We start from the raw sequence: 22,032 nt of genomic DNA, 5'->3' as shown, positions 1-22,032 counted from the left end.
TCTGCGTGTGTATGGGTAACGGCTCTGTTCGTCCACCACAGGAGCGTGAGGAGCTGTTTTTCCGCGCCTTGTGTTTGTGCCACACGGTACAGGTGAAGGAGGAGGAGACGGTGGATGGGATCAAACATGGCATCCACCAGGGCAAGTCCTCCTCCTTCTACATCTCCTCTTCGCCAGACGAGGTGGCGCTGGTGGAGGGCATGAAGAGGTGGAGCAGACAAACGCATGAAGAATTAAGTTTTTTTTTTTTTTTTTTTTTTTCTCCTAACTCATTTAGTCTGTTAAAATGCTCTGTGCTGCAGGCTGGGCTTCACCTATCTGCGGCTGAAGGACGGTCAGATGGAGATCTTAAACAGGGAAGATGAGATAGAGAGGTGAGTGTGACCCCAAACACTCACCACCTCTGGATTGTTTTTTTTAATTTAATTTAATCTGTCTCACACAGTTTACGTAACGATTTAATTAGTAATACAGAGAGAAATGCATGAAAATTTCAAACTTCTCAACGTTGTGCATATTCGCAATTCAATTAGTGTTCCAGCTGGGATAAGAAGATTGCTTTGCATCATGTTTGACCTTTTGTTTGAGGTTTCCTCTGTAAATTATAAAGGTTTTTGTCCATGATTCACAAACTCAGCCGTGGTTATTTTGCTCTGTATTTTTAACGGCAGGTTTGAGCTGCTAGAAGTTTTAACTTTTGACTCCGTGAGACGGAGGATGAGCGTCATCGTCAGGTCCAGCACGGGTAACGCATCTAAAACTGTATAAATATCTTGTTTATTTTTATGTTTTAGTGGGTTTTTTTTTCTTCTCTTACTCTATTTGTTTTATCTCCATTTTTGTGAGCAGGTGAGCTGTACCTCTTCTGCAAAGGAGCCGATTCCTCCATCTTCCCCAGAGTTGTTTCAGGAAAGATGGAGCAGATCAAAGCGCGGGTGGAGCGAAACGCAGTGGTGAGGACAAAAACACGACACATAGTCACCCATCCACATTTCCTCAGAAACGCTGAGAATAACTTTAAGATGTTCTCATAAGAACCAGTTTTGAGCTGTAAAGATTGCAGTGTTCGTGGTTTCCACAGCTACATCCTGACCACAGTTTCCAAGGTTACCACAAGAGGTGAATCAGTGAAGCATGGCCCACATCAGCCACATTTTCTCTGTAAACGTTATGAATTTTCACTTTTTATGAATATGGAGTTGAGTTTGATTAAATGTAAACAATTCAAGGGGTGTGAATACATTCACAAGTCATATTGCAAACATTTAACATTTTATAGAACCTAATTAAAAAATTTTTAATTGTTAGTCTAATCTGATTTAATGGTGGCGACTGACCACTCATGTGCAAATCAGTTTTCTGATTTCAAATGTAATAAGATATTTGCGTTAGAAACTAGACAAAAATAACTGTTAAGATTTTGTTTTTGCAGTTTAAAAAAATATTAAAAGTTAAAAAATCCATCCATCCATCCATCCATTTTCTTGCACCCTTTTTTCCTCAGTGGGGTCGGGAGGGGTGCTGGTGCCCATCTCCAGCCAACGTTTCGGGCGAGAGGCGGGGTACACCCTGGACAGGTCGCCAGTCTGTCGCAGGGCAACACAGAGACACACAGGACACACAACCATGCACACACACACTCATACCTAGGGGCAATTTGGAGAGGCCAATTAACCTGATAGTCATGTTTTTGGACTGTGGGAGGAAACCGGAGTACCCGGAGAAAACCCACGCATGCACAGGGAGAACATGCAAACTCCATGCAGAAAGACCCCAGGCCGGGAATCGAACCCAGAACCTTCTTGCTGCAAGGCAACAGCTCTACCAACTGCGCCACTGTGCAGCCAGTTAAAAAATCACTTCTTTAAAATGACATATTTTATAGAAACAGGTGTGACTGTTTGAGAGTGTGGTTTCAGGTCAGTGTGTCTGTTCAGCTGAAGCAGATCAAGTCAATTTAAAGTAGCTGTAAAAACCAGGCCAAAAAGAGGTTCCTCTCTCTTTCTCTCTCTGAGTGTTTGCAGCAGCAGACAGTTCACAGCTTTCAGTGGCAATGGAAATGTAGGTTGTGGGTGTTGAACTAGTGAGCCCAGTGCCCACACACTGCACACCACATTACTCAGAGCCGACAGCAAATGCCTTTATGTTTCAAAGCCCTTTCCGTGTCTGTCTGTGTTCCCTCCAGGAAGGCCTGAGGACTCTCTGCGTCGCTTATCGGCGGCTGAGTCCGGAGCAGTATGAGCAGGTCTGCCACCTCCTGACCAGGGCCAAGTTGGAATTTCAGGACCAGGACAAGCTGGTGGCCGAGGCATATGACCTCATCGAGAGAGACCTCATCCTGCTGGGAGCCACCGCTGTAGAGGACAGGTAGAGAGTGGTGTAGCATTAAAACTCTGCAAGCCCCAATATCCCAAATCAGGGTGCTACGGTGCAGCAAAAACGAACCCAGGACAAGTTTTAAAGGAACTGTTCCGAATAAAATGTGACCTGCGCATGTTTCTGTAGTAATAGTATTAAAAAATATATGTTTGCTTTCTTTATCTCATTATCCCCACATTGTTTTCTGAATTATGTGGTTAAAGTAACAAATCTAATTCAGTTTTTCTCAGCAATTCCAAACTCTATTTCAATAATCTTGGTATCAAAATAAAGCTAAAACTTGGAAGCTCCATCAGAAGTGCAAGTGTCAAAGCAGCTGCTATAGTTTAAGAGAAAATGAGATGACATAATTTTGAAAATGTTTTTGCGTTATACATTATATAAACCTTTTAGAACCATTATGAACAAGACTACAAACATTTGGAAACCATTGATCCACCTGTGGATGTTACCAGTGCAAAGAATTATAAAGCGAAAAAATAGAAAATTGCTGTATTTGACTCCGAAATATATACTTTGTTTCACACTACCAGGGTTACAATGTCGACTCAAATGCTCAGATTCTTTTTATATGCTTTTTGCCAATAGTCTGATGTTTCTTAACAAACCCGTGCTTCCTCCCCAGGCTGCAGGAGAAAGCTGCAGATACCATCGAGTCTCTCCACAAGGCGGGCATGAAAGTGTGGGTGCTGACCGGAGACAAGATGGAGACTGCGGCTGCTACCTGCTACGCTAGCAAGCTGTTTCGCCGCAGCACCCAGATTCTGGAGCTCACCACCAAGCGGACGGAGGAGCAGAGCCTGCACGACGTCCTGTTTGAGCTGAGCAGAACGGTGCTCCGGCATTACGGAAGCATGCCGCGCGACGCCTCCTCTGGGTGCGTGTTTGTGACCACTTGATTCTGTTCTGCTTTATTTAAATAGAAATGCAAAGGATGGAAATATGAGACCATTCAACCATTGGTCTGTGGCGTCTTTCCAGTTTATCCAGCGAGTACATCGACTATGGCCTGATAATCGACGGCGCCACCCTCTCCGCTGTGATGAGGCCCAGCCAGGAAGACTCCAACTCAGGGAATTACAAAGAGATATTCCTGGAAATCTGCCGCAACTGCAGCGCAGTGCTCTGCTGTCGAATGGCTCCTCTTCAGAAAGCACAGGTAGAAATTGTTCCCTTAGGCGTTAACATGATAAATCCAGTCGATGCAACGACGACAATCGCTGACGTTTTTTTTGTTTTCAGATAGTCAAGATGATCAAATCCTCCAAAGAGCACCCAATCACCCTCGCCATTGGAGATGGGGCAAATGATGTTAGCATGATCCTGGAGGCCCACGTTGGCATCGGTTGGTGTTTATCCAACATAAGCAAACAATGAAAACACAACTGGACGTTTAATAGTTGCATACTACTTCGTTTTAATCCTTTACAGCTTGTTAGTGTTTTATTCCTTTGTTTGTTTTTACCAGCCTCGTTGGTTTTAATCACTTTAAAAATTTTTCACATTGAATCCACAAACTTTAATGTGTTTTATAAGACAGACCGTGTGGTTTATCACTGCAAAATAAAAATAAAAATATATAAGATTTTTACAAATTAAAACTGAATTGATCCTTTCTGAGTCGATACTTTCTACAATTTCAGCCACAAATATTTTGGGTATGTCTTTAAACATCTGCAAACGATTTATTGATGTTTTTTATTGATGATGTTTTTTATTGATTTATTGATGATGTTTTGATCAAAGCCGTGCACCATTTCAAAGCATCTCTCCAGGTAGCTTTAGCTAATGCATTTAACTGCAGTGCTGATGATTTGTTTGCTATACGTTTCACTCTAGGCATTATGGGTAAAGAGGGTCGCCAAGCAGTAAGAAACAGTGACTACGCTATCCCAAAGTTTAAACACCTCAAAAAGATGCTGCTTGTTCATGGACACTACTACTACATACGCATCTCTGAACTCGTGCAATACTTCTTCTACAAGGTAATCCGCATTGCATTTACGCTGTTTGTTACTCCAAAACTCATATTTGAGACATTTATATGTTCCTTTAATCTCATAAACTTTCTCTCCCCCCCCCCCAGAATGTTTGTTTCATCTTTCCCCAGTTCCTCTACCAGTTCTTCTGTGGCTTCTCCCAGCAGGTTGGCAATGTCAAAAACCAATATAAGAAATTCAGAAATAAAGATAAAAAGACGAGCGCTGGTCTGTTTTCTCTACAGCCACTATATGACACGGCTTACTTGACTCTCTACAACATCAGCTTCACGTCGCTGCCCATCCTCCTCTACAGCCTCATGGAGCAGCACATCAACATGGACATCCTGAAGAAGGAGCCAACGCTTTACAGGTGAGTTGGTTTTTAAAGTCTGGGTTTTTCCAACTCTGGATTTGCATAGAGGAGAGTAGTAGGAGATAGAAGTAGTGTGAGAACAACAGCTTCCTAATCCTATTGTAGCTTTACCATAGAGGTAACTTTTAGTTTTAGGAAAAATAAAGGTGAAACATGTAAACAAATTCACTTGGTGAATGTTTTAAAATAAAAAGTATGGAATGTGAGGATTTCTACTAAATCCAGTGAGTTTCTGAGTTTGATTGTGAATCTTGCTTTCGTCATCAGAGATATAGCCAAGAACTCATTACTAACGTGGCCCATCTTCATATACTGGACTGTCCTGGGCGTGTATGATGCCATTGTGATGTTCTTTGGTGCTTACTTCCTGTTTGACAATACCACCTTCACCAGCAACGGACAGGTAACGCCGACACCTCCGTATCAGCCCCTCTGTCTGACCAAAATCCAGCTGTTTCATTCTTGAGGACATCTAAATAATATCTGTTCAATTAGGACAACTAATGTCTTTCTAATTTTCCACTTTTGCCATTTTTGATTTGTCTACAACTCAGATAATGGTAATTTATGATTTTGTTTAAACATTGTAATTATCTGCTTATTGCTTACGTTTCACCACCTTTTGGAAATATTGAACATTTGCCGGTAGCCCTTAATTTTTGTTCATATTCTGTAAATTGAAATACTAACACTACAAGCATATTCAGTGGTAATCCACTTAATATTGCTTCTATCTATTCTACTGAATACACTAGGTAATAGTAGATGATTTTACAAGTTGGATCAAAAGCTGAAATCTAAATAGGTTCTCGGATCGCTGCTCAAAATAAAGTAGCATTTCTGTCATCTTTTTCTGTTATGTTTGAGTTTCTTTTCATGATTTCTTTTAACCACCTTAAGTTGCTCCTTTGCTATAAATCTTTTTAAAATCTCATTTGTTTTTTGTTTTTTACCTCAGCTACAAAGTTTATGCTTTTCTTCCTACCTCTTTATTTTTCTTCTTATACTCTTACCTTTGTGTTGCTTTTTCTTTTTGCTTGTCTTTCTTCCTCCCAGCTAATGACAACCAACACACAGATGGTAAGCCTGTCCCTGTCTCTCTGCCACCTCACAATAGTTTCACCTTCCAGCTCTCTGTTTCTTCCCCCATCTAACATATCGATAGAGAGCAGCATTTACTTTCATCTCATGCTAATTTCTTTAAGCTTGTAGATTTATTAAAGGCATTTGTGGTGTTCGCAAACTTCTGTGCTTCTTTTATGTGTTAACTTCATGTTAAATGAGTGGATGAATAAGAAACTACCACATTTTCTCATCTTAGACATTATTCATCCTTCATATAAAGATATTTCACAGCTAATGAGCCTTATAAAGGGGGCTAATATTTTAAACAAAAGTGCATTTTAAAGGATGTTTGTAGCAAATGAAAAATTAATGCCAATGGTATTCTCAGATCTTTGTCATTTTCACATTAGATGTTCTCTGTGCGTGTTAAAGGAATAATTCAGGAATTTTGAATCAATATTCTGTTGAAACAGAACATAAACGGGTAAGCAGGTAATGGTTTACTTGCAAAAGCTGATGCTCTTGGCCTTTTTAACCAGATGTTTTGACCCTTGATGCTAATGCTAACAGCTAGTCAGACAGCACTCAAGACCAAAGTGAACTTCTAAAGTTTTATGATTCTTTAAACTGTTCTCATGTTTGCATTGGACAGTTGTTTTTCTTATTTATATATATTTTTTTACATGGGAAATGGAGGTAGGAGGTGGTGCATAAAAAGTTTTATTTTGTCATTTTGAAGAAATGCTACATTTGTGTTGGCTTGTGCAGCAACAATTTTGTAGCAGCAAAATTGTTGCTGCACAAGCAAGTCGGTATCCGTAGCCAGTCTTGTTGATGATTTGGCTGAGAGGGTTCAGGCCTATGCAGAACAGCAGTGGGGACAGAGCATCTCCTTGGTATATGCCACATTTGATGGACACTTGTGCAAGTGGTTTGCAGTTGGCTTCAAGGGTGGTTTTCCACAGCCTCATCGAGTTTGCAATGAAGGCTCTTAGAGTCCTATTGATGTTGTACATCTCTAAGCATTCAATGATCCAAGTGTGTGGCATTGAGTCATAGGCTTTCTTGTAATCAATCCAAGCGGTACACAGGTTGGTGTGTCAGGTTTTGCAGTCTCGGACGACTGTGTTGTCTACAAGGAGTTGGTGTTTGGCTCCTCTGCTATTTATGCCTATGCTTGTGTTAAACTTGATGTTAAACGTTGTTGCACAAACGTTTAACATCAACTTTGTTTGATTTTTAAGAAGGTGGGCGAGTGCAAATATCGGAGGTACAGCCAATCAGGGCCAAGGAAAATGAATGGCACTCCTGGATTGGCAGCTTTGCAAACACGAGTAAATGGCGTGTTCAATAATGTATAGTTATGTTCCACAGAAAATCAGTGAATACTGAAACACCAATAGGCAGGGTTCCACTGTAATGTTTTTGATTTTTACATCGACTTTTAAATCAGACAGAGACGTAGATCTGCTCAAAATTGCTTCAAATGCTCCAGTTTGTGTACGAGTTTAACTCAGGAAGATCTTTGGTGGTGCACCACCTCCAACTTCCATTTCCTGTGTCAATAATAATCGAGTTCAGTGTATCTTCTGAAAGACGTGGTGACTGCTTAAAAGTCGGAGGAAAATTGGGTTTGCAGTTTTAAATTAGTCAAGCTTGTGGTGTTTTAGGAATGTAGAAGTGCGCTTTACCATTTTCCATCCATCAGTCATCTGATGACAAGCTCCTCACCTGATTATTGTTAGCTGCCATCTGTTTGATTGATTGATTCCTTTCTGAAGCTGTGCTCCTAAAGACAGGTGCACCTCAATAAATTAGAACATCATTAACGCACACAAAAACATTTATTGCATTATTAAAATAAATGGCACTAAAAATGATATGGTGCCCCAAATTATCATTTGTTGTGGAAAATTCCCAAGAAGCTGAACACTTCCTCAAAACTGTGATTTAGGCCCACTAAGCAGCAGTTCATGTTTTTCTGATGTTCCTGGTTCAGGTGTTCCCTGTGCAATGTTCTCCTTCCAAACAATTTTCCAATAATATCCTTAAATGCAGCACTCAACTTGCTCTTCTTATTGAGGAGTCAATCACTGCTTGCTGAACAACAGTCAAGGCAGCAATCTTTACTGTGACTGATTTTTATTTTGAACACAGATTAAAAATAGTCAAAAATAAAACAAGAAAACAAAGAAAACGCCCAAAAAGGAGTAAAAAAACCCCAAACATTCTCACTACCTTCACTACCTGCTTTTATATTCAAGTACAAATTTGTTATTCACACATTTGACACAATTCAGATTACATCTAGTAACAAGATTGTGTAGACCACAACATGTAAAAAAAAAAAAAAAGGTTATATCGATAAATATTCACATTTTCTCTGAAACAGTTTTTTTTTGTTTTGTGTGTTTTCAAATGGCCAGAAATAAATGAAAAGATTTCTTTGGGATGCACCTGTATACCGTAGCTAATTTTCAACAAGTAGCAGCTATAATGTAGACTGTCGCACATATTACTGTTTCATGGCATCACACTAACCCTTCATGTTATTGACTCTTATTTTGCATTTAATGCAACAAGCAGAGAAGTGACAATTACAGCCGCTGACACGTTTTATCTGCAGATGTTTGGAAACTGGACGTTTGGGACTCTGGTCTTTACTGTGCTCGTTTTCACCGTTACATTCAAGGTAACGCAATAATGGCAGGTTACGTTAAATCAGCTGTTACGAGCAGACATTTACCTGTTGTCTGTTTTCTTTTAGTTGGCTCTCGATACTCATTACTGGACGTGGATCAACCATTTTGTCATCTGGGGCTCGCTTGTCTTCTTTGTAGTCTTCTCTCTGCTGTGGGGAGGAATTATTTGGTAAATTTAAAAAAAATATATAGCATATTGCTTAATGCCTTATAAATAATTATGTTTGTGTCTAATTTCTTTTCTTTTCTTTCCTCCAGGCCTTTCCTGAACTACCAGCGGATGTACTACGTGTTCATGCAGATGCTGTCCAGCGGTCCGGCCTGGCTCAGCATCATCCTGCTGATTACAGCCAGTCTGCTGCCGGACGTGGTGAAGAAGGTGTTCTGGAGGGCGCTGTGGCCCACCACCACTGAACGCATACAGGTACGTACTGCACACACACAAACCTCACCTACCGTCTCACATTTTTACTCATCACAGAGGTACCTGTTGTACAGGTAACGCCTGTTTAGCCGTGTTGTAAACAGGTTTCACAATCATAAACCATAACAAAACCATTCACTTTGAAGAGAAAATTTAAATATCTTTTTTGCCTCTTGGTTATTTTCACTACATGAAATATCTAAAGTAGAACAACTTCCATCCTCACCTGTAGTTATGAATGATTAATCAGGTTTCACTGCAAACTACTGATGTTTACGGAGCATTCTTACAAAAAGTTTTATTACCAGTGATGACATGTGTAGAACTGGTAATTGTGGCTGAGCAGTTGTATGCTAAGCTAGGCTACGTCCTTGCTGTGCTGGCTGCCAGCCTTTAAGACAATCCTTTGTGTCCTTTGCTCCTTTTATTACTTAGATAAGTACAACATTTTATTTTTAGCTGCTAACACTATGAATGCCTCACTTATGAAGAATCTTGTGTCGCTACTCTGAGTTTTCTTTGATGGAAACGTTTGAATCTACTTTGAATAATATGTTACACACTGCAAAAACATATAAGCTTGTTTTAAGATCTTAATATTGATGGAAAAAGTAATGAGTGAAGTAATCTGCCAGTGGAACTAGACATTTTCCCTATATTTCCAGTTAAAATGTGTTGTTCCAATGGCTGACTGTCACTTATAACTTCCACTTTTTCATCAACATTAAGGATCTTAAAACAAGCTCCTATATCTTACTGAAAAGTTACTTCCAAGTTATTTTTCTCTTAAAGTGTAATAAAAACACTTAGATAAGATTTAGACTTTTAAGAGATACTGTAAATATTTTGAGATGCTATCAAAACATCTATAGTGACACCTGAAGCTCATCTCTCCATTGAATGACCTCTAGTGTGTTAAAAAAGAGATCTCTATTACTGAGATTTAATTATTTATTAAAATGAATACAAAATTGTAAAACACATTTATGGTAAGAAGCCAACATTCACTCATTTTTATGAACTCATTTCTGCTTCCACTCTCTTAAAGCTGATGGTGTGACCTTTTGACCTACAAAGTTGTAACTCTTTCCTTTTCCTCCTCACTCCTCCCTCCACCCTGCTGGCTCCTGCTCCTCCTCTACCCCCTTCTCTCCTCCTCTGTGAAAGGCTAAGCGTCGGTGCCTTGCCTCAGAACCTTCCACCATCTTCATGCTGTCTCAGACCTCCAGCAGAATCAGTTTCTAACCCCCGTCCTCCACGAGGTGATCCTTTGCCTTTCCTCTTCCTGTCCCATTGTCTCACTTTTCTTGCGTCTCCCTCCTGCTTCCTTTGTACGCCCTCAAGCCCGTGCTTTTTTTCTTTTCCAACTGCGTCGCTTTAAAATGTCTTCCCAAACACAGGATGTTTGCTTGTGTATCCACAGCATGGCAGAGATATGACAAGGTTTGAGAGGGCCCTGGCCTCCCACAGTTCAGACTCATTACTAGATGGAATAGCTCTCACAGAAACCTAAAAGGTTACCCGCACGGTAAAGCTTCAAGTTGGTGGAGTGATTTTTATTTATGTATTTTTTTTTATTTACTTTTTGCCAGGGTGTGGTGCTTTACTCGCATAAATCTGGGATTTCAAATTGTCATCAAACGCAATCCATCACGAAATGTGAAACACTCATATCTCTTGAACTTTTTCACAATTTGGGCAATTTCTAATTGGAGCCTATAAAAAAATTTTACTATTCAAAAATTACTAAATAGCAGTGAGTTCTTAAAATTAATATTGAAAATTTTTTCACATTCATGTAATTTAACAAAATATTTGAGATACAGAGGGCCACATTAATAGCTACGGCGGGCTAGATTTGGCCCCGGACCTTCATTTTCACCCCTGTGCTTCAATGTACTTTTAATAATTATGCAGTGCTCACATTAAATCGCAATAAAACACAATTATATACAGTGCAAGGTGAAAAAGTTCAAAGGTTATGAAGACCTGTCAAGCGTTTGATTTCTCATATGAGGGTTTGGCACCATCTGGTGGCGGATTTTTATGGCTGCAGAAACAGAAGCGGGTGTATTCAGGTTGCAGTGTCTTGCATGCTCAGTGGTCGGATTTGCGTTTGCATGATTTATTTTTCTGAATTTTTTTTGTTTGCTTTGCTAGTCCATGTGAAGGTGGCACAGCTTTCCCCATTAAATTCATCTAATTTGCATATTTTGTTGTATTTTATGAAGCTTCAAGAAATGTTTGTTACAGCCACGTCACCTTCACCTGCTCTCTTAAAACTATTTGCAGCACTCCAAATGTTTTCGTCTTATCTTTGTTCTTTCATTCCTCACACAGAGCGCCGATAAGCTCTACAAGGGCCAGCTGTCAGAGTTCACGCCCCTGGAGGCTCTCCACCCTCCGCCCAGGGCCGGCGACCACCAGCGAAGCTCTGGAACCCAAAGGAACCCTCGAAGGTCTGACACCCCAAACAAGAAAGTCATGTTCACACGCTGGCAAAGAGCGCCAGACTACCGCACCTTCACCCCCCTGCTCCGATTTACTGACGGCTCCCGACACTCGAGGCCAGGGAACGCCTACAGCGGGGCGGGGCCGGAGACCTCAGTCTAATTTATTTTGTTTTTGTGAGGTGTTTTTTTTTTTTTTTTTTATAAATACTTTTTCAAATAAAAAGGAGCTGAACTGAGCAAAAAAAGGGTTTGTCTTTAACCTCCCAGAGCCTCTGAGCTGGGGTCGGACATGTTGCCACGTTGGGACTCGGTGGATTTAAGTCTCAACCCTCAAAACAGAGACTCGAGAACTGTGATTTCACTCTAAAATATGTGCACTGGCCCTTTAACAGTATCTGCCTTCAGTGACAGCTAAAGTGTACTTCATCTGTTATTTCTTTTAACTGTTTTTACGTATTGACTGGGATTATTATCATTATTATTATTATAATGACTCATTTCACTCTGTTTTCAGCTGCTTCATCTCTTCCCCTCTCCTCTCTGCCCCGACCTGCCTCTCTCTAGGAATAACTGCTGTTGGCTGTGTGCAAACATGTTGTCCAGAAACTCTCCGTAGGGCTCTGCGCGCAGATCCTACTGCACTGTAAGGAGGCATGTAGCAGAGAAGGAAAGCCTGAACGCCGGCGAATCAGTCGGTCCTTGTTTGGGAAAGTCTCTGACGCACAATCAAAAGAAAAACAAAGACCGACTTTGACTCCACTTTCAGGCTTTCCTGCTACCTGTAGGTAGTGCTGTCTGGGATAGATATGTCGTGAAGCTAGAAGGTTTTATGTTCAGAGCTTCAGGTTGTATAAACGCTCCTTATTTAGCTGTTAGAGATCAGAGATGCACCAATCAGATTCAGATTTCTGGTTTCCATTGAGATCTGACCTGCAGATTCCAGAGTTTTAATTTTAAATGAAACTATTACAAGATTATACCCATTTTTATGAATCAAAGTACATCCCTTTGGCCTTTTTATGATTTATTTAAACTAATAAAAAGTGAATTGAGGTACAAGACTTTGCTTAATGTGCTTATAGTGAACAGTAGCTGATTCAGAAAGATTGTTGCATCTCTAGTAGAAATGGTTCAGTGTTGCCTTATTTGTTTGCTTATCAAAGCATCTAAAAATAATTCCCAAATCAAAGAAACTCAAAGTGCCCCAAAGTCTTAATGCCTTCACTAAAAACTGCCTTCTGAGGTAGGTACCTCATCAGATCGCCAAAAAAAGTTTGATTACAGCTTCAGTGATGATAAAACAAACCTAATGTCAATTTAATAATGCCTTGATGGTTTAAAAAACTTTTGTCTATTTAAGGCACCAAAAGATTATTCAAAATGAGAACAGGGAAATTTATCATTCACACCTTATGAAAACTTTGACCATAACTAAGAACTCCAAAGTATCACTGTATTTACAACAAGAAAATGCAAAACAAAATGATGATCTAAATACATTTATTTTGAAATAAAATTCAATAATTATTCCTACTGCTGCTTATTATAGTTAAAATTACAATTATATTGTCTGATACACAGACTCAACCAAACATTTAATTTTAGTAGTTTCCAGTTGCATGTTGCACAAAAGATATTTGTTTTTATTATGAGGTTTAAGTTGGAGTTGATTTTTAGATGGCTGATTATTCTAGGATTCTTCTCAGGTAGCTAGCCTGCAGTCTGCTGCTGAACAGACATGTTGCTGCCAGCAACATGCCTTCACTACATCCCTGCTCACAACGGGATGTAGTGAGCAGAGTGCTCACTACATCCCGTTATTGTGTCGCCTCACACCCATTTGAGTTATTAACTGGTCAAGAAGATCATTTTTGGTCAAGAAAACGGCCTTCTAGATGGTGCCATTACAGATGTGAGGTCATATTCCATATTTGGACGTGCTTCCTGTTTTCTTTTTTCAGAATAGTGCATTTAAAATGACTTTTCTGCTTTGAAAACTAATAAAATGACTGATTAGCATTTAAAAAAAAATAATTTTTAGATATTTTTGCTCTAAATATGATTTGAGTTTATTATTAATTCAAGTAAAAAAGTGGCCACACAAACCTAAAAAAACAGAGAATAAAGTTAAAAATGAAACAAATCCCCAACTCCTAAATAGTCAGATTAAAGTCTGTTTTTTTCAAAAGCCATAAAATAATGTTACAATTCTCTTTTTGTAGCTGTCTCTCTTTTTCTCTTCTTCTTTGTTGGTGAAATGCTGTGGAAGGTTTCCCACCTCTGCCACAACCACATCCATCTGTCTGATCATCATCATCACCACCATCCACTGTTCCCTCCTGCTCCTCCTTTGCCACATTCCTCCATTGAATCATCTCTCCATCCATCATGACACAGAGCAGAGATGCTGTTTTGATGACTTGATTAGGACCTCGATGAACCAAAGCCTTTTTGCTGCTACAGTAGAGATACTTTTAGCTGCTTTACATTAGGTGCCTTGTGCTAGTTTATGAAATAAATGATTGTTTAAATGCTTTACGGTGCATTAATACGTGTTGGTGGAGCATTTGGATGGTACAACGACTCTGCAAAGCATGGCTGCATAGATGCAAACTTGGGGAAATAAGTTTAATAGCGAGTTTAAGTTGGTGACGAAATTAGCTATGACTTCCACCAAAACAACACGACTGCTTGGTATCTGTTTCTGTGTTATTTATATGCCTGTCTCCGAGATGGTTGTATTTAAGTTCTGTAAAGGAAATTTTTGTAAAACACAGATTATCCCTGCTGTCTTTGTTTCCTGCTTTAACTCTTAGAATTATGGCAAATGCTGGATTTTAACAGCTAGAATTCAGTTTTTGCTTTCAAACACTTCAAATCCAAAATGAAATCAATGAACATCCAAATCTATAAATGCATAAAATCAGCACTACCAGCTAAAGACTTAACATTTTGACACAAATCTTTATTGTTCTTCTATAATTCCTGACGTCTTTATCTTTTTCGTATTTCAGATATATGCAATGAACATTAACTAACTCATAGATTGGCATGTAAAATGTGTGAAAAGCTGCATAGTAAATCCCATCTTTTATTGCAGTAGCATACTCTCATATTGGAAATTTAAGCATTCCCACAAAATTCCCAGTGCCTTTGGGGGAAAAAACAAACAAAGTGGTCCATATCATAATGCTTCCTCCACCTTTTTGGAGTGTCGTCTGACCGAAGCACATGATTCCAGTTAAATTCCCAGTGGAGTTTAACAAATTCCACATTTGATTATGATGGTAGAAAAGAAAAAATATTGTTTATGTATTGCTTTGACCATAGATATACCAAAGGTTAGGGGAAGTAGCCGTTTCCTGATGTTCTTGTCTTTCCTATTTTGAAGAGTGACCAATAGAAACGGGCCTCTATGTTGGGTCGTATTTATTTCCCAGGGAAACGGGAAGCCATCAAAGTCAGAAAATGTGCTTTGTTAGTTGAAATTACCAGTGATAGTTTTAAACATTTCTTTTTTGTTGGATTTTTTTTTTTTTTAGCACATTTCTACCACGAGAGCTAATAATTGTGGAGGACATTACAAAGAAAACGAGTTTTAAAAAAAATGCCTCTCCTCTTAATGTCCTGTCAGAGCTAAAAGTAAAAGTTAACCTTAAGAGTTGGGATGAAGTTACCGGAGCTGGATTGAGAAATTTTAAAATATTTGATGTTCTCTTAAATTTCCACCCAAATCAGACAAAAATATTGGAACTTAAAAACAGCAAACCTGAAAACTGCAATACTACCCGGCGCCCATTAGCAACAGATGAGGAATGACACTTTGCTGTAGAAGCACTTAAAGCCATGAGTCACGGGTTGTATCCGTCTCCATTGTCGTGTTCGCGTGAGACTTTCTAAACCTGCGACATTCAGACAGAATGCTACCGTTTCTGTTTTGCAATGCATCATTGTAAAGAAATCTGTACGTCTCACTAACTAATGGTATCGCCTAATTGCTGTACGCTCAGATACAGTAAAGACAAAAAAATATAAACAGTATATACGTGTAGTTTATGCTAACTGTTGTACAGTTTTGGGGTGTTTTTGTATACAGTTTTTAAGAGTATTATCAAGATTTTATTGTGGATTTTTTATTTTTTTTGCCAATTTTTCTTTAGCTTTCAATGGCACACGATTGTACATTTGCTCCAAAATAAAAGCCACAAGTGGATGTATGGGGGAAAACAATTTTGTGTTATGATTTTTTTGTATGCATCAAATTTTGAATTTTCTCAAAAGTTTATTTCAACAATCAGTGCAACAGTTGTATATTTCAAGTGTTTACTTCTGTTCATTTTAATCATTGTTTATAACTGGTTCTTTTCACAAGAATTTTCACATTGTAGCCAGTTTCCTGGACAGACGGTGACTATGGTCCACGTCCTGTGAATCGCCACCAAACTCTTGCTTCACAAATCTCTTAAAAGCTGCAACGGCATCCATATCGCTCCAGTACCAATTTTTATGACACCTTTTCCTTCCTCTAAATTTTAAATGCTTATTTTGGTCTTCTGTAAGAATCAACTTTTTCTGAGAAACTTTGTTTTCTTGACCATTAGAGACATAAATGTTTAAAATATGCCACTCTGTGTGTCTAAATGCCCTCACTGGTCAGAGTGACTATTCAAAGTAATCGTCGTAACTCCACTTTTTCAGTGGAATTGCAGAAATAAATTCTTTAAGACGTTATTCTAAGTTATTGACCTGTGTGGCAATGGATTTTCTTATTGGTGCAGTTTTTTCAAACGCCACAAGGGAGCAGTAGAGTATTTTTTGCACTTGTGTTTAAAGCAACAAGGCAATCTTGAAAGTTTTAAAATATGTTCAGATACAGTCTGAAGGTTGAACTGAGTCATTTGCTCACGTTGCTGCAAACTTGAACCAGTTTTTCTGGAAATGTTACATGAAGCTAAGAGAGAGAGAGAGAAAGAGAGAGGGGGGGAAAAAGATGAAAATGTATTTTACAGATTTTCCCTAAAGTTGCTGCAGGGCTGCTGTCTGCTCCATCCGAGGACGTCAACAAGATTAGGATGAAGGATTTGGATCGATTGGTTTCCCGTCATCCTTTTCACATCCCATCTGCGCTGATCTCCACGTCCTCTCCTCCACAGCTGGCAGCAGATGAGACCTGCGAGTGCGTCTGACAAGGATGGGAGAAATATCTAGGGCAAGACTGTCAGAGGTGAAATCTGGGCAACGGTTATAAAAAAATAAATAAAATAAAAAAACCCAAAAAAGATGCACAGAAGGGAAGCAGATGGAGGAAAACTGGCAGAGCGTTTCCATCTTGTGCGTTTGAGCGGGATTTTCATCAAAAGTTGAAGCGCATGCAGTGACTCACTCAGTCATTTGCGAAACGAGAGCAGAACGACCGAAGTCTCTCTTTTTTTTTTTTTTTACGGCCTGTTTTGTCGAATCTAAAAACCACTTTAAACTTCAAATATAAATAATGCAGTGTGTCTACCTTGCAATTTGTTTTTAGGCTGCATTACTTAGAACACGCACTAGAATATATAGGCGTGTGGGTGGCGTAATTGAAGGTGTAACAAAGTTCTTTCCAAGCTCTTCATCACCTCTTTAGACTCACCTTGAGCTGCTTGGGGACGGATGGCTGGAAGCGCATTGGTGTGTTCTCCTGGTTGAGGTATGTTTAGCAGATTCACGCAATTAAACGCCGACTGGCAGTGATGTGTAAACGCAACGCGCTACGAGCATCTTCAGCAACAGGTGATTTGTTAAAAATACAAGATTTCTATAGATTGTAATCCCATTAGACCGCCAGGCACCTAGAGAAAGTCGTGTTTGACTGTGAAATGAGGGTTAAGGGAAAAAGTTTAGCTTCTCCCGGATTATGATTACATGCTCCCTTTCTGAAAGTTAAACTAAGTAGCTGACTTAAATTAGCACAAAGGGCGGCAATCACCGGAGAAAAAGAAAGCTGTCTAAAAGTAACAAAAATCCTCCTACTTGTGTAGTAAATTAACAAGTATTATTTTAGACTTAAAGAGGTTTTGGAATCATTTTAATCCTCCTTTATGAAGGATTGCAGATTTTTTTTAAGGTTCTGATAAATTCATACAAAAGATTTGTCTAAAACATGAATTATTTTTTATGTTTTTTCTTTGCCCTGGTTAAGAAAAAGTTTTAGAAAAAAAAAATTACATTTTTTTATAAATATATTTTTTTAATCACAACTATGGCTTCTCGTCTTTATCTGTTTATGCTATAATCTTTATTTTGCATCTGCCCATGACCTAATGTAGTATTATCTCTAAATGTTTTAAGTGCTCAGAGCTGTGCAAATGACACACATTTGCAGCTCAAGCCACTAATTCATGAAGAAAACATTTTTTTCTTTCAAAAAGTAAATGTGCAACATGTAGCATCTGCAATAGTGTGAAAAAAATGTGTGCCCCACTTCACATTTCTTCAGATTTGTTCTTTTTGTGACGCTCAAATGTTTCAGATCATTAAATACAACAAAAATAAGTTTTTTAGATACCTAAATCTAACATCATTTGCCTGAGAAAGTGCAGTTCTGTTAGCTGCTACGCTAACATTAGTAACGACGCCACGCCCCCTAAGTAAGGAGGTGTGCAGTCTGCCACAATCAACTTCTGTGGATGCAAGTCTAACACTCAAACCAGACTTAAGTCATTAGACCCTGACCTCTACCCACCACCCACAGTTTGATCCTGTGGTTATAATGTCACACTTGTCTCTTTTCACAGCATTAAATGGAGGGTGGCAATGGGGGCATTCACACGTGAAATCTATGAATTAGCTGTGAAATTGCTGTTATTTGCTGCTGATTGTTTAGATCTCGGGCTTTTTAGGGCCACTCCTGCAGCCGCACAACAAAGGGACTTTCTCATTAGTGTGGCCTCGCTTTTAATGGGAAACGGTTTCAGACACACACACACACACACACCCCAGCAAGAACGACTTATACATTCAGTCTGTGCGTGATGTCGTTTGACTAAATAAAGTAATCAGATTTTTATTTACCTCTTTTTTTTATTTTCTCGTCTTCCTTTCTTACATTTCCCATCACCTTCTGCCTCTGTGTTTTCTACAAGTGAGGGAAATTGTGCAGAAACTTAATTCCATTTGTCCTCTTGTCTTGTCATGTTTTTTTTTTTGTCAAACTCGTCAATGTCCCGACACACAATGGAGTCAAATACAATACAATACAACACAGAACAATCTCAGTGCTCCGGTTGGCAGAAGAGTGAGGGTGGTGTAGGCGTCTTGGTGAGTACGCACGAACAATGTTATATCCAAATGCATTTTATTCTCTAGGTCACTGCTGAATTTCAACTAAATGTGACAAAAAAAAAGAACAAAAACACGCTAGAAAATATTATTTTTGAATCTTATTTTATTATGCAAATACGTAAAACTTAACAGTTATATGTACTGCTTTGTATTTGGCTACCATAATAAACTAACAAATCAAATTACTTATCTTGCAATTCAGTTGGTTATTAAATACCAACTGGTGAATATTTAGTTTCCGATTTTTATTGTTTTTATTTTAGTTGAATTTTTACAGTATGAAAAGTGTGAAACAGCGCCCCTCTGGGCTGTAATGTATGCTTCGTGTTATCCTTCCTGGTTGGCCGAGGAAGGGATTGCAGCGTCACGGAAAAGACGCCAGGTGAAATTTGACTCTAATTAAAAACTAAAGTTTTACACAGAAACTGGACATCGACGCGGCGCTTCTAGGACATTTTTTTGAAGTGAAATATAAGGCTAGTAAAAACAATAAAATACAACTGATAAAGAAAAGCAATTGGGTTACGGCTTGGAAAACGTTTCGTTTTTCTTTTTGTCAACAGGAGTGTCGTTGAAGACCAAAACTGGGAGCAATTAATGGAGAAAAGATGGGAGAAGTTTTGTCAATAAGGTCTCCATCAGAGTAAACATCAACTGTGAGTCATATTTATATAATGCTTTATTTAAGTTTTCCTCAATGTCTCGCTGGAGTTGCCAGTTTGCATTTGTGCTGGAGGTTTGTTGCAAATGTGTCGGGATTTGTATTCTTTTGACTTATCTATTAGATTTGTAGTTTTCTTTAGGAGACATTTGGTCACTTGTTCTGCAAGAACTAAAAAGAAAGAAAAAAGTTTACTCAACCTGGCAAAATCAAGAGAACTCAGAAAATCCCCTAAAAGCTTTCCCATTGTAGCATATGTCGCACAGCATTGTGGGAACAGCGACAGGTGTTTTACAGATTTTAACGAGGTATGCCTGCAGCGGAAGTAGGCGTTTCCAAGGGAAGTGCCACACCTGGTTGGTACAGATGATCAATCAGGTGTCATGGTAACATTATGGGAATTATCATTTTCAGAAAATAAGTAACAACCTCTTTTGAGTTCGTTGTCCTGTCAAAGGTGCGTTTGATTTGTTGACCTGGACCTTCGCAGATTCTAACGACCTGTTGATATTTGCTGTCGCATCACATCAGTGAACAAATAAATATCCAGCTGAGCTACGTATTAAGCAACTTTACGTCAGAATTAACAGCATAATTTATAAGGAACATTTTTCAAAATAAAAGCACTTCCTATTAAGTCATTAATAGGAAGTTAATGGGGCCCCCAACATTAACTACTAACTATTTTCTGCAATTTTCTTTTGAGTGTAAATGTAGTTATATTTTTAAAGTGTTAGATAATGTACATTTAATTTTCAAAAATAAATCACAGCAGTAAGCTATTGTTTAAATGTTGAATAGTGTTTTCTGAAAAAAAAAGTGTTAACTTGATAGACTCGTTTGCATTCACCTGGTGTGAGAATCTTATTTTAGACATTGAAGACTTCAGTTGGATCACATTTTAGGTTGTTAGATGTGATTTAAGTGAGCTGAGCTGCTGCTTGTTGACGGTGATGTTGCTTATGTTACCTGTGCAGCTACAGGTCTCACGTGAAAATGGAAATTGTTGCTTTGGTGGTGCAGATATCTTTACTTGGAGCTTAAACATGGTCTGTTGCTTTGTGTGAACTTGTTTAGTTTGGGATTATAATTGATTTGATCTGACCTGGTTGTCTGTACCAAGACATGAGCCGATTTAATACATTTTCATTAGACGACTTCACCTGTTTGGAAATATTTCAAGGACAGTCATGGTGTAGAAATGAAAGGTGTGCAGCTGAAAACCACACTAATTAAGTAAGAGGGTATAACATAGCTGTGTTGATCAACATTGCTGTTGTAGATAATACTTTTAATAATCAATATATTGTTCTGCTTTTCTAAAAGCAGCTAGATCTTCTCAGACATTTTTACTTAAAGGTTTTTTCTGTAAAAACTTTGAAACTTACTCCAGGTTATCATGCAGGGAGAATCTCAGGTCTAGCTTTCATCGGTATGAGTTGTATCCAGTTCAGCCTTTGTGCTTGCTTTAAAGAGCCCAGAATCGCATTGAGAAGAGAGGTTAAAGCTTGTTTCACATCGGCGGGGGCTAAATATGGGACACCTCTCACTGTCTCCACCAACGACTGCAGAAGCAAACTAATCTGATTAGTACGCATCCCCCTCTTCAATGCTGAGTACCATCCAAGCGCCCGCGGCAAGAAACTCAACATTTTCTGCCGTTTTCGGCGACCAGCTCATCACGTTTTCTCTAAATCCCAGATGTTTCGAAACAGTTTGTTCCCAATTTCTGCTATTTCAGTTCTTCTGTCCTTCGTTCGGATCCGATTCCCTCTCTCCATCCCTGACCCCGTCCGTTTCCAGGGTTTATTTTCTCGCATTCGGTCCTCCTTTATGCGCTTCACCTTTTTTCCTGCAGACCTTTATGCTGATTGATTTTTATGCCTCTCCTTATCGAGCGAAGCAGCCTTTGTCAATAAATATTGCCTGTCCTCCGTCTCTGCTCAGACACACACCCAGCAGGAGAGCGAGGAAATTCAGTTTTCCTCCTTTTCAAACTTCAGACTGAGTCCGCATGGTTTCTTTGGATTATTGACCTCGTATGCCAGTCCTTACTTATTATTTGGGAAAACAAGCAGTTGTGATATTATTGTTCATGACTATTGCAATAACACTTTAGAAAAACTTCATTCTCTTTCTGTAAAGATATTCAAAATTGTACATTTAATTACACCTCTAGTAAATTCTTAAAGCTTTTTTCTCGACATGATGCAATGTTGGTTGTTATGCTGAGAAGAACTATTAATTTAATATGAATTTCTGTCATATTCTAACTTTCACCCTTTTTTAGTTGAGAAACATAAGTATATAATTTGTGTTATTTTGAGTCTGAAAAGAGAGACATTCATTAGTAGTTTTTTAATGACAAAAACTTAATATTTTTAGGCACAAATGCATGAAGTTGTAAAAGGTTGTAATCTCAAATATGTGGGAGAAAAAGAAACTAAATGGTGAAATTTTTAGTTGGAAAACACTTAAAGAAGAAGCCCATACCGCTGCAGCTTCTTCAGATCGTCGTCTTCAATGATCCAGGACAGAGAATAAGAAAAGAAAAAAAAAGTGAATGTGAAGGAGCAAGGCCGCCGAGAAAATAAGATCTCATAATCATTGTTTGACGGTCTATTTCTCAGGCTGTCTGTGCCGATGTTTCACTCTGAGAGGCTCCAACCTTGC

General features: G+C 38.8%; 1 protein-coding gene across 11 annotated transcripts in view; it reads left to right on the top strand.

Moving 5' to 3' along the window:
* Nucleotides 1–15,608, top strand: part of atp11a (ATPase phospholipid transporting 11A) — a 43,222-nt gene extending 27,614 nt beyond the window's left edge. The window contains exons 15-33 of one of the 11 annotated variants that reach the window (XM_008426782.2): nt 42–208; nt 303–374; nt 672–745; nt 850–953; nt 2,186–2,367; nt 3,005–3,256; nt 3,361–3,538; nt 3,622–3,724; nt 4,219–4,364; nt 4,466–4,525; nt 4,604–4,731; nt 5,002–5,137; nt 5,791–5,814; nt 8,426–8,491; nt 8,567–8,670; nt 8,760–8,925; nt 11,266–11,384; nt 11,943–12,021; nt 13,648–15,608. In XM_008426782.2, the coding sequence (XP_008425004.1) occupies nt 42–208; nt 303–374; nt 672–745; nt 850–953; nt 2,186–2,367; nt 3,005–3,256; nt 3,361–3,538; nt 3,622–3,724; nt 4,219–4,364; nt 4,466–4,525; nt 4,604–4,731; nt 5,002–5,137; nt 5,791–5,814; nt 8,426–8,491; nt 8,567–8,670; nt 8,760–8,925; nt 11,266–11,384; nt 11,943–11,994 (2,133 nt within the window). In that variant the 3' untranslated portion in view covers nt 11,995–12,021; nt 13,648–15,608. Of the gene's footprint in view, nt 1–41; nt 209–302; nt 375–671; nt 746–849; nt 954–2,185; nt 2,368–3,004; nt 3,257–3,360; nt 3,539–3,621; nt 3,725–4,218; nt 4,365–4,465; nt 4,526–4,603; nt 4,732–5,001; nt 5,138–5,790; nt 5,815–8,425; nt 8,492–8,566; nt 8,671–8,759; nt 8,926–10,092; nt 10,188–10,348; nt 10,454–11,265 lie in introns of those variants that run through there. The other 10 variants (XM_008426773.2, XR_535314.2, XM_008426765.2 and 7 more) reach the window with 10 other exon arrangements.
* The last annotated feature ends 6,424 nt before the right edge of the window (nt 15,609–22,032 follow it).

The sequence above is a fragment of the Poecilia reticulata genome, chromosome 2 (genome assembly GCF_904066995.2).
Source record: "Poecilia reticulata chromosome 2, P_reticulata-male-v2, whole genome shotgun sequence".
In the NCBI taxonomy this organism is placed as follows: Eukaryota; Metazoa; Chordata; class Actinopteri; order Cyprinodontiformes; family Poeciliidae; genus Poecilia; species Poecilia reticulata.
This window is presented reverse-complemented; position numbering and strand designations above follow the sequence as displayed.